Source organism: Calidris pugnax, unplaced genomic scaffold (assembly GCF_001431845.1).
Source record: "Calidris pugnax isolate Ruff unplaced genomic scaffold, ASM143184v1 scaffold22, whole genome shotgun sequence".
NCBI classification, from domain to species: Eukaryota; Metazoa; Chordata; class Aves; order Charadriiformes; family Scolopacidae; genus Calidris; species Calidris pugnax.
The window spans coordinates 2,249,132-2,262,702 of record NW_015090763.1 but is presented as its reverse complement, the minus strand read 5'-3'; the positions used below and the strand labels follow the sequence as shown (position 1 = coordinate 2,262,702).

Here is a 13,571-nt window from a genome sequence, read left to right as displayed (position 1 = left end):
AATTTCTCGTGGTTCTAAAACACATGGAAAAAAAGAAAAAAAAGGAATTGGGCGTCCTGCTTTTATAGAATAGAATCATAGAATTGCCCAGGCCGGAAGGGACCTCCAAAGGCCATCTAGTCCGACCTCCCCACAGTCAGCAGGGACACCCCCAACTAGACCAGGTTGCCCAGGGCCTCGTCGAGCCTCTCCTTGAATATCTCCAGGGAAGGGGCCTCAACCACCTCCCTGGGCAACCTGTTCCAGTGCTCCACCACCCTCACAGTGAAGAACCCTCTCCTAATCTCCAGTCTAAATCTGTTCCCCTCCAGCTTGAAGCCATTGCCCCTCGTCCTGTCACTGCAGGCCTTTCTAAACAGGCTCTCCCCAGCCTTCCTGTAGGCTCCCTTCAGGTACTGGAAGGCTGCTGTTAGGTCTCCCTGGAGCTTCCTCTTCTTCAGGCTGAACAACCCCAGCTTCCTCAGCCTGTCCTTGTAGCAGAGGTGCTCCATCCCCCTGATCATCCTTGTGGCCCTCCTCTGGACCCTCTCCATCAGGTCCATGTCCTTCTTTTCAGCAGGAACAAATGCAATACACCCCGGTGCACGCGTGTGTTTATTCCCATGTGATCATCAAGGTGATCAGAGGGGTTGAAGTAATTTCCCATCCAAATAAACACCTTGCCAGCGTTTATCCCAATGCCTAATCACGGCAAGGAGCCACATTTGCTGTGGTGGGCGCAGGCATCTATCTGGTGTGCTGCTCTCTGCCTGTGCCTGGCTTAATACGGAAAACAAACGGAGGGAGCAGACCCCCTGGGCAATTTTTAAATTGCTTCCCAGCCTAGTTATTTCCTGACAGTGATTTTTCAAACGCAGGAGGAGCAGCAGCAAGGACAGGCTCGCCCCGTCCTTTCCCAAAGAGCCTGCTCCGAGGGTCCTGAACGAAAACGATCCAGCGTGATGTGAGCGGAGGAAACGTGGACGCTAATTTCAAACTGCAGAGGACATTTCAGTTTTTATCAGCTTCTCTAACTCACAAAAAAAAAAGTCTGAAGGGACTCCGGTCTACAAATCCCTGCCCCAACCCTCATTTTGAATTTGCTCCTTTTAATTGCCTTTGTGCGGAGAGGAAGGCTGGGAAATTTCCGCCTGACGGATGCTTTGTTTGGGAAATAAAGGGCGGAAAAAGAGGAGTTTGGAGGGAGGGATTGCCAAGGTGACCATCCCCACCAGCTGCACTGGCACCAGGATGATGATGGACACAGTCACCACCTGCTGGTGCAGCTTTAGCAAAGTGCCAGGACACATGTAATGGAGAGTAGAAACCACCAAAGAAACCCAGAACCTCAGCAACATCAGTGGAAACTGCTATTTATGGCTCCTGCATCACACAAAGAGCACATTATGGGATGTCCTTATCCCTACGGACTGGTATTGCGGTCCCTCACAGACTCGTGCAGTATCTGACAGCATCACTCATGGTGCTCAACCATTTTTTATCTCTTATCCCCATGTGTACCTATATCATTTTGTACCTTTGCTTCGCCTCCGGCTCCGATACTGCTCGGTGTAGAAGGTTAACTGGGTTTCATCGTCCGCCTCCGAGCCGGAGTTGCCTTTGGCACGGCCAAAGCCGATCCCACCTGCAAGCAATAGAGAGGAAAAAATCAGCCCTGTCAGCTGGGATGCACAGCAGCAGGAGGGGGGAGACGGGAGCTGCCGGATTTGGCCAGGATCCACCACTCCCCACCCAGGTGCTCCGCTCGGGGTCACCAGGGACTTCTGCCACCCGTCATTTTCCTCCCTTCCTTATCCTCAAGAAGCAAGACCCCGCGGTGCCAACTGCGATGGGAATGTAAGAAGATGCTTTCTACCCCCCCGGGAATGTATTTTAGAAATGTTTATTCACAGTTTATTTACCAAAAAAATAAAACCTCTCAACGTAGAAACTGCTCTCCCCAAGGACACCTACACATTAAGAATGGTGAATTTTAGGTGTTTGCTTCAAAGCCAGCCCCGCAGAGACAAGGCGGGTGGGGGGAATACACACCTGGGGGGCACGGTGAGGGTCCAGCTCCCCTCTCTCAGCCCCCACTTTGCCCCGTGTAGCTCCAGCAGCTTGCCCGTGATGGCCAGCAGGATGTGTCCCTGCAGTGGCCAGCACCCACAGCGTGGCAAGGAGCCAGGCTGGCTCCCAGTTTATCCAGCATCTCCCTCCCGGAGCCGATGTGGGATGCTGGAGGAGCCACCTCGCTTCAGCCACCGGACCCACCAAGGAGCAAGAGATGCTTTAAAAGCAACACAGGCTCCTCACTGGCAGAAGTCCTTCAATCCTCGCCGAGTTTAAAGCAAAGAGGCCTCAGGAGGTTGACAGTGGCCCTTTAAACTGCCATTAAAATATTTTACTGTTTTTAAAAAATCCTTTATTCTAGGCAGAAGCACAATTTCCCCATTTCTTGGCAGAGGGAACAGAAAACGAGCGGTGCCTTCTGCCCTCCAAAATCCTTAATCACCGTCATGAGAGGTGGCTGGCAGGAGCTGGGGGGACTCCAGGAGCTCAGCACGTGGCTCCTGCCCCATCTGTGCCCCTGACGTGGCCGTGCACTGCCCTCGAGGGGGGTCTCAACAGGGGGGTGTAAAGAAGAAGCTTTGCCAGACAGAATCACAGAATGGTTTGGGTTGGAAGGGACCTCAAAGATCATCGAGTTCCAACCCCCTGCTCTGGGCAGGGACACCTCCCACCAGACCAGGTTGCTCCAAGCCCCATCCAGCCTGGCCTTGAACCCCTCCAGGGATGGGGCAGCCACAACTTCCCTGGGCAACCTGTTCCAGTGTCTCACCACCCTCATAGTAAAAAATTTCTTCCTGATATCTAATCTGAATCTTTTTCTTCCAACTTTAAACCGTTTCCCCTTGTCCTATCACTACATCTCCTGGCAGAGTCCTTCTCCAGCTCTTCTATAGGCACCCCTCAGGTATTGAAAGGCCACTATAAGGTTTTCCTCCTGAAATTGGCAGGCAGGTCAGTGCTTGCACACAGCAGCATTCAATGCTAGGACATGGGGGCTGGGGGCTTTACAGACTCATCCCCCAAACCCGTAACCCACCCTCAGACCCCCGTGTCGCAGTGAACACCCAGCTTCAGGCTCCAGCCACCCCCAGCAACGGGGGTTTTGAAGGGCACGGGCAGAGCGGTAAAACCAATCAGGCTTATTCACATCAGCAAGGAAAATCTTAATTAACCTGGGCTTCTAACGCAGGCCCTCGGGCAACCAGCCAGGGCTGCGGCTCCATCATACATCCCCGCTGCCCCCGAGGCAGGGCTGACAGGCACCAGCTATGGGAGGTTTCCCCCCCACCCCCAGCTCCAGGAGCTCAGCAGATCCAGCTCCTCTGCCCAGGGAAAGGGACCTGGATGCTTCCTGTGCAGGCAGGACACGCCACGTCCCCTCTGCCACCGTCCCATCAGCCAGACCTGGTCCCTTTTGGTCAGGCAGCTGGCTGGGGGGTGGGCAGAGGCAGCAATCTCTGCTGCTTGCCCCCCTCTTGCACCCTGCTGATGTGAGCAGGCAGGGGGGGCAGGCAGGGAACAGGCAGGGACAGGCAGGGGATCTCTTGCACCCTGCTGATGTGAGCAGGCAGGGGGGGCAGGCAGGGGAGAGGCAGGGGACGGGCAGGGCAGACAGGGGACAGGCAGTGCAGGCAGGACAGGCAGGGGACAGGCAGAGCACAGGCGATGCAGGCAGGGGACAGGCAGGGGACAGGCAGGGGACAGGCAGCAGCCACTCCAGCAGCCACCATCCCAGCCCCCTCTGGCCGCTCGGCGTTTGTTTGCCGGCTGCGTCTCGGTGATGGATGGCGCTGACACGTTAAATTACTCAGGCTGGATGTCTTCGGAGAGCTGGTGACAGCGATATTGCATTTTCTGATTACCCAGCACTGCGCAGGATGTATAAATACAGGAGCGGGGAGACCTCGGCGCAGGTCCCCCAGCCCGCAGCGGAAACGTCTCCTCTGACCCAACACGCGGTGGCAGAGGTCAGCTCGGAAACACGGGCTTAGGGCAGAAAAACGATGGCAAGGGATGCACTTTTTACCCCTTCACGCTCTCAAGGATGCTGGGATGCAGCATCTTGGCAGCGGGTTTGGGGGTCCCAGAGCCCAGTCGAGGCAGCCTGGAGGATGCAGGAGAGCTGGTCCTGAACCGATCCTGCTGTGAATCTGATTTCATGTCTAACTGGTCCCAAAATCTTCCTGAGGCACCTCTGTGAGATGCTCACGCTTGGGGCAACACCTCCTGTACCAGCTCCACCTCAGTGAGAGGCTTCTCGCCAGGACACAGGGCTGAGGATGCCCAGGATGGGGCTGGGGATGCCTGGGATGCCTGGGATGCTCGGGATGGGATTGAAGATGCTTGGGATGGGGCCGAGGATGCCTGGGATGTTTGGGATGGGGCTGAGGATGCTCAGGATGGGGCCGAGGATACCTGGGATGCTCGGGATGGGGTTGAAGATGCTCGGGATGGGGCCAAGGATGCCCGGGATGCTCAGGATGGGGTTGAGGATGCCTGGGATGTTTGGAATGGGGCTGAGAATGCTCGGGATGGGGTCGAGAATGCCCAGGATACTCGGGATGGGGTTGAAGATGCTTGGGATGGGGTCGAGGATGTCCAGAATGGGGCCAAGGATGCCCAGGATACTCGGGATGGGGTTGAGATGCCCAGGATACTTGGGATGGGGTCAAGAATGCTCAGGATGGGGTCGAGGATGTCCAGAATGGGGTTGAGGATGTCCGGGATGGGGCCAAGGATGCTCAGGATGTTTGGGATGGGGCTGAGGATGCTCAGGATGGGGTCGAGGATGCCCAGAATACTCGGGATGGGGTCAAGGATGCTCGGAATGGGGTCAAGGATGCCCAGGATACTCGGGATGGGGCTGAGGATGCTCAGGATGTTTGGGATGGGGTCAAGGATGCTCGGGATGGGGTCGAGGATGCCTGGGATGTTTGGGATGGGGCTGAGGATGCTTGGGATGGGGTCGAGGATGCCCAGAATACTCAGGATGGGGTCTTGGATGCTCACAGCATAGAGAGCCCCCATGTAGCTGACGGGGACAAACAGGGAGAGCACCCAACTCAAGCCAAGCAGCCCTGCCTGGCCAACGCTCTTTTTCTCTTTAAAAAGAGGGAGAAAAGCCACCAATTACCAGGAAAAAAGAGAAAGATCCCAATGGCCATGACCAATTATGACGTGGAAGAAGACGCTTCCAAAGAAAGATGCCAGGGAAACAGCAACTTTGCCCCTAACACACCAGCAACTCTCTGAAGGGGCTCCCTCAAGGAGCTACATCCCCTTTACACCCAGTTTCCTCTTGTTATTTCGAGAAAAAAAACAGCTCCCCCTCCTCTCCCCTTCCCTCCCCACCACCACCCGCCCCAACGCCTGGTCCCCAGGCGTTGGGGTGGGTGGTGGTGGGGAGGGAAGGGGAGAGGAGGGGGATGCTCAAGGAAGATGCTCCAGCCTCTAATCCTGTTTGGGGATTTACAAGCTCGTTAATCCCTTCAAATAGATCGCAGCTCAGCCACGCGCCGGGGCAGGGCACTCGTTTGGAGCCCAGTGTTAATTTAACGGGGAGCCAGGCGGGGTGCCAAGGCAAACACCTCTCCTTAACAGTGTAATTAAAGGTGGTGGCATTAACCAGGGACACGGAGGCAGGGAAAAATTCAGGGATTAGGGGCTCCATCACCCGCAAAGATTTTTTGTTAGCTAAAGCCGTGTGTGGGGTTTTTTTCGGTGGGGGGGAGGGAAGGGGAGAGGAGGGGGATGCTCAAGGAAGATGCTCCAGCCTCTAATCCTGTTTGGGGATTTACAAGCTCGTTAATCCCTTCAAATAGATCGCAGCTCAGCCACGCGCCGGGGCAGGGCATCCCTTCAAATAGATCGCAGCTCAGCCACGCACCAGGGCAGGGCAGGATGCTCGTTTGGAGCCCAGTGTTAATTTAACGGGGAGCCAGGCGGGGTGCCAAGGCAAACACCTCTCCTTAACAGTGTAATTAAAGGTGGTGGCATTAACCAGGGACACGGAGGCAGGGAAAAATTCAGGGATTAGGGGCTCCATCACCCGCAAAGATTTTTTGTTAGCTAAAGCCACGTGTGGGGTTTTTTCTCTTTTTTTAAAAAAAAAGGTGTGGTTTTGGCATTAAAAAGGTGAAGGAAAAAAAAAAAATGCAAACCTGACCTTTTAAATCCCTTCCCCAAAGCTAGGAGGTTACAGAGCATCTCAGGGAGACAATTGTGGATCCAAACCAAATCAAAACTGAGTCGAAATAAAGAAATAAGGAACAGGAGCTATTTGGATAACTCCTGTTTGAGGCCACATTGACCTCAGATGCTTAATCCCTCCAAGCTGGATGTTATAATAGAAGTGGGAGCTCATTTTGTCCTCAACAGTGACACGCTGGGTGACACCTGTGTCCCTGCATCCCCCTGCCCTCAGCCACAGCCCCCTCTGCCAATGAAAAAGGATTTTCTACATCCCTCCCCTCCAGAGAAAGGGCCAAAAACCCAGCACACACCACAGAATAACAGAATGATATGGGTTGGAAGGGACCTCTGGAGATCATCCAGTCCAACCCTCTGCCAAAGCAGGTCCTCCTAAAGCAGGTCCCACAGGAACGTGTCCAGATGGGTTTGAATGTCTCCAGAGAAGGAGACTCCACCAACTCCCTGGGCAGCCTCTTCCAGGGCTCTGCCACCCTCAAAGTGAAGAAGTTCCTCCTCATGTTTAGGTGGAACTTCTTACGTTCAAGTTTGTGCCCATTCCTTCTTGTCCTGTCACTGGGCACCACTGAGAAAAGCCTGGCCCCATCCCCCTGACACCCACCCTTTAAGTATTTATAGGCGTTGATCAGATCCTCCCTCAGTTTTCTCTTCTCCAGACTAAAATGACCCAAGTCCCTCATCCAACCTCCCTGCCCAGCTCCGTTGGCTTCACTCCACCTCCACGCTCGCCTGCCCCATGAAATGCAGTCTCCTGGGTGCTCAACAAGCCCCTCTGCTCCCAGGCTTCCCCAGTAAAAAACAGATGAGGATTCCCCTCCCCAGCATTGCAGTGAGGTCTCTGCACCGAGGGCTGGCAGGGCGACGCAGAGCTATACAATTAGCTAAATGGAAATTTGCAGTTTAATTAATTTACCCCCAAAAAGAGCACCAGCCAGCTGAAAAAAAAAAAAAAAAACCAACCAAACGGGGCCAGGAAAAAAAAAAAAAAAACCCAACCAAAGGGGCCCGGAAAAAAAAAAAAAAAACCCAACCAAAGGGGCCCGGAAAAAAAAAAAAAAAACCCAACCAAAGGGGCCCGGAAAAAAAAAAAAAAAAGATAAATTAGAAGTGATTTTAGGGAAGAAAAAAAGATATGCAAACATTTTCTTTTGAAATGAATCCAGTCAAAGAAAAAAGAAAAAAAAAAAAGAGATAAAGAAAAAAAGCACTTTAAAAAATGAAGCGCTCTGCTCTAGTTTGTCATTGCAGCAGGGGGACTCACGTATGCACGCTGCCTTCAGCTGATGAAAATTCTTCGTCCTCATTGATCTTCCCCCTTTTCCTTCTGCCTATGCCCAACAAAACCACACCAGGGCCGGTGGTGGGACGAGCAGGTGACGGCCCCATGGCTTCCACCATGGAAAATTGGGATCACCCTGACCCCAGACCGCAGCCAGGAAGGGTTTTATTTTCACCGAGGAGCAACTCAATGAGCTGGACGTGGTGAGAGCTCCCGGCTGAACCCCCAAAAAGCCTCAACCAACAAAATGTGACGCTCTCAAGGCACTGTGGAACAAATGGTTCTCCTTCCCTGGGCCACGAGTTATCCAAGGTTACGCTTTTCCCAAAAAAAGTCACACTTTGGGTCACTTATGGCACAGCCAAGACCTCTAAAACACAAGCAGCCCCAGCCCTGATAAACACCGGCAGAAGGATGTATTAATTGCTTTTTCCTTCTCCAAGCCAGGGTGCTTTTAAAGGCCTGCCCCAGGAGAGGGCACCAGACCCCCTCTCTGCACAAACCGGCCTCCCCCAAGGCCACCTCCTCACCCCGCACCCCGACATCTCCCCCAGCCCTTGGGGTGGGCACAGCGTGGTCCAGAGGGCAAACCCGCATCCCTGCATCCCTCCCTGCATCTCCCAGCGCAGCACTTCCCAGTTTAAAGCCCCGCTCCTAGTCGGGATGCTCCGGGTACCAGCCCCCCTGCATTTTGGGATCCAGTCAATCCAAGCAGCATCCTTCCCTCCGGTGCTGTCAGCCCTCAGCTGAGATATCCTCCTTCCAGCCCACCCCCTCCTGCACCTCGGCTCTTCTCATCCTCGCTCTCCCTTTATTATTTATAAACCCTAAACGCGCTTCACTCGATAAAAGTGTTTAGGGAGAAACTTTGTATGAAAAAGGCATTAGACAAAATAAAGCTATATGGTGCTGTAAATGGAGAGGGTGGTGTGCTTTGCGGCGGGGTTGTTTTGTTTTTTTTTTCCTTAAGTCGGTCTTCTCAGCAAAATATGACCTTTCCCAGAGCTGCTAGAAACACTTAGTGCAGAATCAGATTTAATGACAAGCAATGGGCTGCAGTTTAAATGCACTTAGCCCAGGGAAGCGAAGCGAGGCAAAGCTTATCCCAGATTTGTTTTTTGTTGGGCCGGGGGGCGACGGGTTGTTTGTTTTCTGGTTTGGTTTATCCCACCCTTCTGCCGGAGCAGCACTCGGAGCCCTTTCAGAGCCTTTCCATCCAGGAGGAAATCCTTTTCCCCTGCAGGGAGAGCGCTCCAGCTGTAGGGCTCTGATGAGGTTAAGCATTAATTAAATCGAACCGCCGAGAAAATAATTACACACGTGCATCCGTCAGGCTGACTTGTCACTACCCAGTAACAAAGTTGGATGCAAACTCCATCAGCGGAACTGTCACACGGCTGTTAGGAGGAAATAAATGCATCCCAAACGGACAATTTCATTTAGGGGGAGGTAGGGAAAAAAAAAAAAAAAAAAAAAAAAAAGCCAAACTCGCAGATTGCAATGGATTAATGAGGCGAAGGGTTTGTGTTTGCAAATGGATGTACAACGCAAACATGGTGAGTTGTGATATCATCGTTTAACCTTAATGTCCGAGAGCTCGCCCGCCAGAGGGACAATTAACCACGGGCTGTAAAAACAAACCCCCAGCACGGGAGAGGCACTGGGAAAGGTGTGTAAACGGCCTCAAAAGTGTCCAGCCACGGCTTTCATAAGCGAAAAAACATCTAAATTAAAAAGAAGAGGATGGGATGGGGCTGTGGGGAGTGAGATCTCCACTGGAGATCTCCACTGGCTTGCATTTTGGGGCTTCCCACTGATTTCTGTCACCTGAGACCTTAAAAATATTTTTTCTAGGGCTGCTGGGGAGGGCTCCTATAGGTGGAGACATTCAAAGTTACAGTCCCCTCCTGAACTTCTTGGGTACATTATTCCTTGGGCAACTAAGGGCAGACCCAGCTCCCCACCACCTCCAACAGCACTCGCAACCATCCATGACGAGCTTCTGGTGGGAACAGAGACCCAAGGAAACCACAGCATGTTGGGCACCAGCACCATGGGGACCCATCCTGCCCCCACTGCAGCCGAGGGAGCAGCCACGGCAGCACCTTCCCAACTGGCCTGGGCCCTTCCCTTCCAGCCATCCTCTTCCCTTCTACTGGAGGACACTTGGAGCCCCAGGAGACAGCTGGAGAGCAACTGGCACAGTGGAGAAGGTCTGTGGCAAGGCAGCGGGTTGTGCTCCAGCTCCTGGGTGTCCTTTCCCTGGGATGGAGAGATGGAGGGATGGAGGGTGACCTCGCCAAGCACCATGAGCAGGTTGCCAAGCGGGACACGGCAGATGGAGGAGAAATTCAGCTCCCCATCTCAAGCAGAGATGTTGGGTATGAGCCAGTCTCCAACTCTCATACAAAGGAAACGTGATTCTGGGCAGAAATGGAGGGCAACGAAGGGCGCTCTTGTCCTGGTGTCACTGACTGTGCCCATGGCCACCAATAGGCAGAGGGACCAGGTGGCAGGAGTGATGGGGTGAGGGCTGAGAAGACTTTCTCCTGCCTTGAGGCACAGATGGGGTTCTGTGGGAGGCAGAAGAGCGCCAGCCTGGGCAGGTGGGAGATGGAGGGTGCGTGTCCCCAGAGACAGGGGACAAGCTGGGCTGTCTTGGGGCCACCTTCAGCTCCCACACAGCCAGAGGCTCTGCCCGCAGCCGGGCACCACGGCTCCTCCTAAGCTCGGCTGTGAGGATTAATTGACTTGCTCCATTAGTGACCAAAAAAACCTCTTGCCTTCAGGCAGTCTAAAAATGAAATAAAACCCAAGAAAAATGAGGCCAGAGCAGGGACTCGGGGAAACTTCACCAGATGGTCACTGTGGACCCCAAAACACCCACGCTCATACATGCTAAAATACAGATCTATGTATTTGAATAACGACTGAGAAACAAACCAAATAATTTAAACCAGTTAAAGACTCAGAACATTTTCTTCACACTAAGTGAATAATTTATGGGCAGAGCTATAATAACAAAAAAAAAAAAAAAGCCCTCTCCAGGCCTGTATTGCAGGAAAATGTATCCAGAATAAAAGATCACATTTCAGACTCATAAATAAATGAAAAACAAAACCCACAGTAAACAGAAAGAAAAGTATTTCCTACCCGGTTCCTGGTGCTGCCACAGAGACCCTCAGTGTGCAGGGTAGACCATGGCCAAGGGACCCCCCTGCCCATCATCCCTGGAGGGACCCCAATGCCTCCTCCTCCTCCCCAGCTGGAAACCTGGACCCAAACCCTCCTCAGAGCCTCCCCACTCACCACTTAACCCACAGCTATGAGCATTTTAAGCACCGAGAGCAATAGAAGGCGGCAGTTTCCCTCGCTGAGAGGCAACACAAGGACCAAATCTTGCTCATGGGGCCATTCCAGCCAACCTCTTGTTGCTGCAGCGTAGCTGGCAATGGCTATCAAGGCTTCAAATAAAACTCAGCAGCCCCCAGCACATTTTGTGAAGTGCAGCCTTTAGAGCTATGAATGTTGCTCCCACCCTCTGCATGGGCCCTAAAAAATAGTCCAAAAAACCCCAAGCACTGGGAAAGCACAATGAGGAGAGGTCCCAGTGATGCGAGTTACAGCCAAAATGAACTTCACCCCTTCCTTCAAAATTCAAATGTACCAAGAAACCATATTCCTACCAAACCAGGGTAGCTGGTAGGGACCATAGACTTCCACCAGACCTGGATAAATCCCCAGGTGGGGACGTGAGGTGACACCACTCCCAAGCATCTCCTCCAGACCACATTAGAAGATGCTGGCTGGGGTTTGCTCCTCTTCACCCCATCACGGAGGAGCTCCGGGGTCCCCATGCTCAGCAGCGAGGGTGAGGAGATCCTGCCTTCCTCCCCAGCCCAACTTTTTTGGCCAAACCCAGGGTATTGGAGGAGCGGTGGGTGACCACAGCAACCTACCTCGGGGTCGGCTCCGGCGTTTCCGTCTCCCCACGGATGTGCTGCGCAGCGCGGGCTGGAGCTGCCCGATCTCAATCGGCGTGTTGGTGCGGAAGCTCTCCTTGAACTTCTGCATCAGGGACTCCACCGTCTCCTGCGTCACCTCGGGAGCTGCAACACCAGCAAAGGGACTGCGGTTAAAAGAGTGACCCGGCCACCACGTCCCCACTACCCCTACAGCTCCTTCCCCCTCAGAGGACACCATGAGCCAGAGAAGAGTCCTGGGGCAGCAGCTCTACCACAACTCACTGAAGCCACCCACTGAAGACCCATCCAGCACTTTCCAAGAAATTGGATTTTTTCCATGCTGCTTTCCAGCATTTTGGATCATTCCTCCCCTCTTTCCCCACATGGACGCAGGGCACTTGGAAGCATCGTGCCCTTATCCAAAGGACTCCAAACCCACAGGAACTCCCCAGATGCCAAGTTGGCTTCTGGGGTTTAATTTGGAGTCAAACCCTAGGCTTGGGGGGGTCAGATGCTCCCTGGCAAGCAAGTTTGGGATTCCAGAGTGATGGGCAAGGCTGGGGTGGGAGCCAGGAGAATGATGTAGAGCTGGTCTGGGCATGGCCTGAGCTGTGTCAGGAATCCCTGGGGTCTCTTCCAGGGGGTGCGTTCCCAGGCTGGGCAGCAGCACCTGAGCCCAGGAGACAGCTTGCCCCAACGCCCCACGGCACATCACAGCTTGCTGACATTTCAACTCCCTGCTCTCACACGCTCCCCACCCAGAAATGCCAAAAAGAATCCCCAGAATTGTCCTACGAAGCTCGCTACCCACCCGCACTATGGGCGGTTTTGGGAAATCATGAAACCATTTGCAAAGAGCAAGGATGAAATTGAGGATCAAAAGGTTTGTCCTCCTGCTGGCCACAGAGGTCTCCCAGGTTTAACAAACGCTTTGGCCTCTGTCAGCTCCTTGAATAAACTCATTAGCAGAACATAACCTCTGTCCTGTCTTCGTTTCAAGAGTCACCAAGTCCCTCCGATTAGCTCCCAAAGCTCCCCAGCCCGCAGCGTGCCCGTGTGGGGCTGGCAGGGATCACCAGCCCCATAGCCACCCCACATCCCGCTTGGATAAGGGATGAGTGAGAGCCTTGGAGCTCCCCAGCCTGCCAGGAGTTCCAGATGATGCACCACCCGCCCCATCTCCCAGGTCCAGAGACAAATCAGCTCTGTGTGGAGCTCCTCGGGCTCCCAGTGAGCTCAGGGGGTGGAACTGCTCCGGCCCATGGACTCCAATTCCCTTCACAGCGTGTGGCAGGGTCTGTTTTAGTGCGAAATGAGAAGGTGGCCATGCAGGACGAGGCATTTGTAGTCCTAGACAAGGATTTGACTTAAATGCAGAGCCTACAGCAGACTCCTCCAACAGCCACCCTGTGCCATGGGCAGTGCCACACCAGCCCAGGGAGCAGCTCCTTATTCCTTCTCCCCAAATGTCCCCAGCCTCCCGAGGGGCACGAGGCTCTAGACCACCTCCAGGGTGGTTGTCCATCACCACAGGCTGCAGAGAAGGTACAAAGATCTGCTGAGGCCACGGGGAGGTGAAATCCCAGAGAAGAGCAGCCCAGCAGCTGTGCCCAGGGGCACATTGGGAAGGCTCCAGAGATGATCCATCCACCGGGTGATGGAGAGAAGAGGGTCAAACCCACTGTCTGTGTACGCACAGAAGGTGGGAACAATTTCAGGAGAGCTCCAGAGAGAGGGTGACCTAAGGGACCAGCTGTGTTACATCTTCCCATTATTCAACCCCAGGCACCACAGATCAAAGGCAGAGCTCCCCAAAGCCCCCCAGATCCTGCGCTGTTGGATGCCCCAGCAAACAGCATCACAACAGTTAAAAAAAATAATATTAAAATCAAGAGCGGGGAAAGGTCTCCAAAGAGCATCTAGTCCCACCTCTGACAGCATGCATCCAGCCCCTTCTTGCAGGGCTCCTCCGAGGTGCCAGAGAAGGATGCTGGGGGCCAGGGAAGGAGGCTGGGGGGAGGGAGAAAGGAGGCTGGGGTAGGGGGGAAAGGAGGCTGGGGGGGAAA

General features: G+C 53.7%; 1 protein-coding gene across 1 annotated transcript in view; it reads right to left on the bottom strand.

Annotated features, from left to right (window-relative positions):
* LOC106890683 (astrotactin-2) overlaps positions 1-13,571 on the bottom strand; it is a gene marked incomplete at its 3' end in the record, with an annotated part of 200,502 nt that overhangs the window by 99,644 nt on the left and 87,287 nt on the right. Inside the window, exons 3-4 of the mRNA XM_014946679.1 lie at positions 11,500-11,649; positions 1,517-1,624 (exon numbers count right to left, since the gene is read on the bottom strand). Of these exons, the coding sequence (XP_014802165.1) occupies positions 1,517-1,624; positions 11,500-11,649 (258 nt within the window). The remainder of the gene's footprint in view (positions 1-1,516; positions 1,625-11,499; positions 11,650-13,571) is intronic.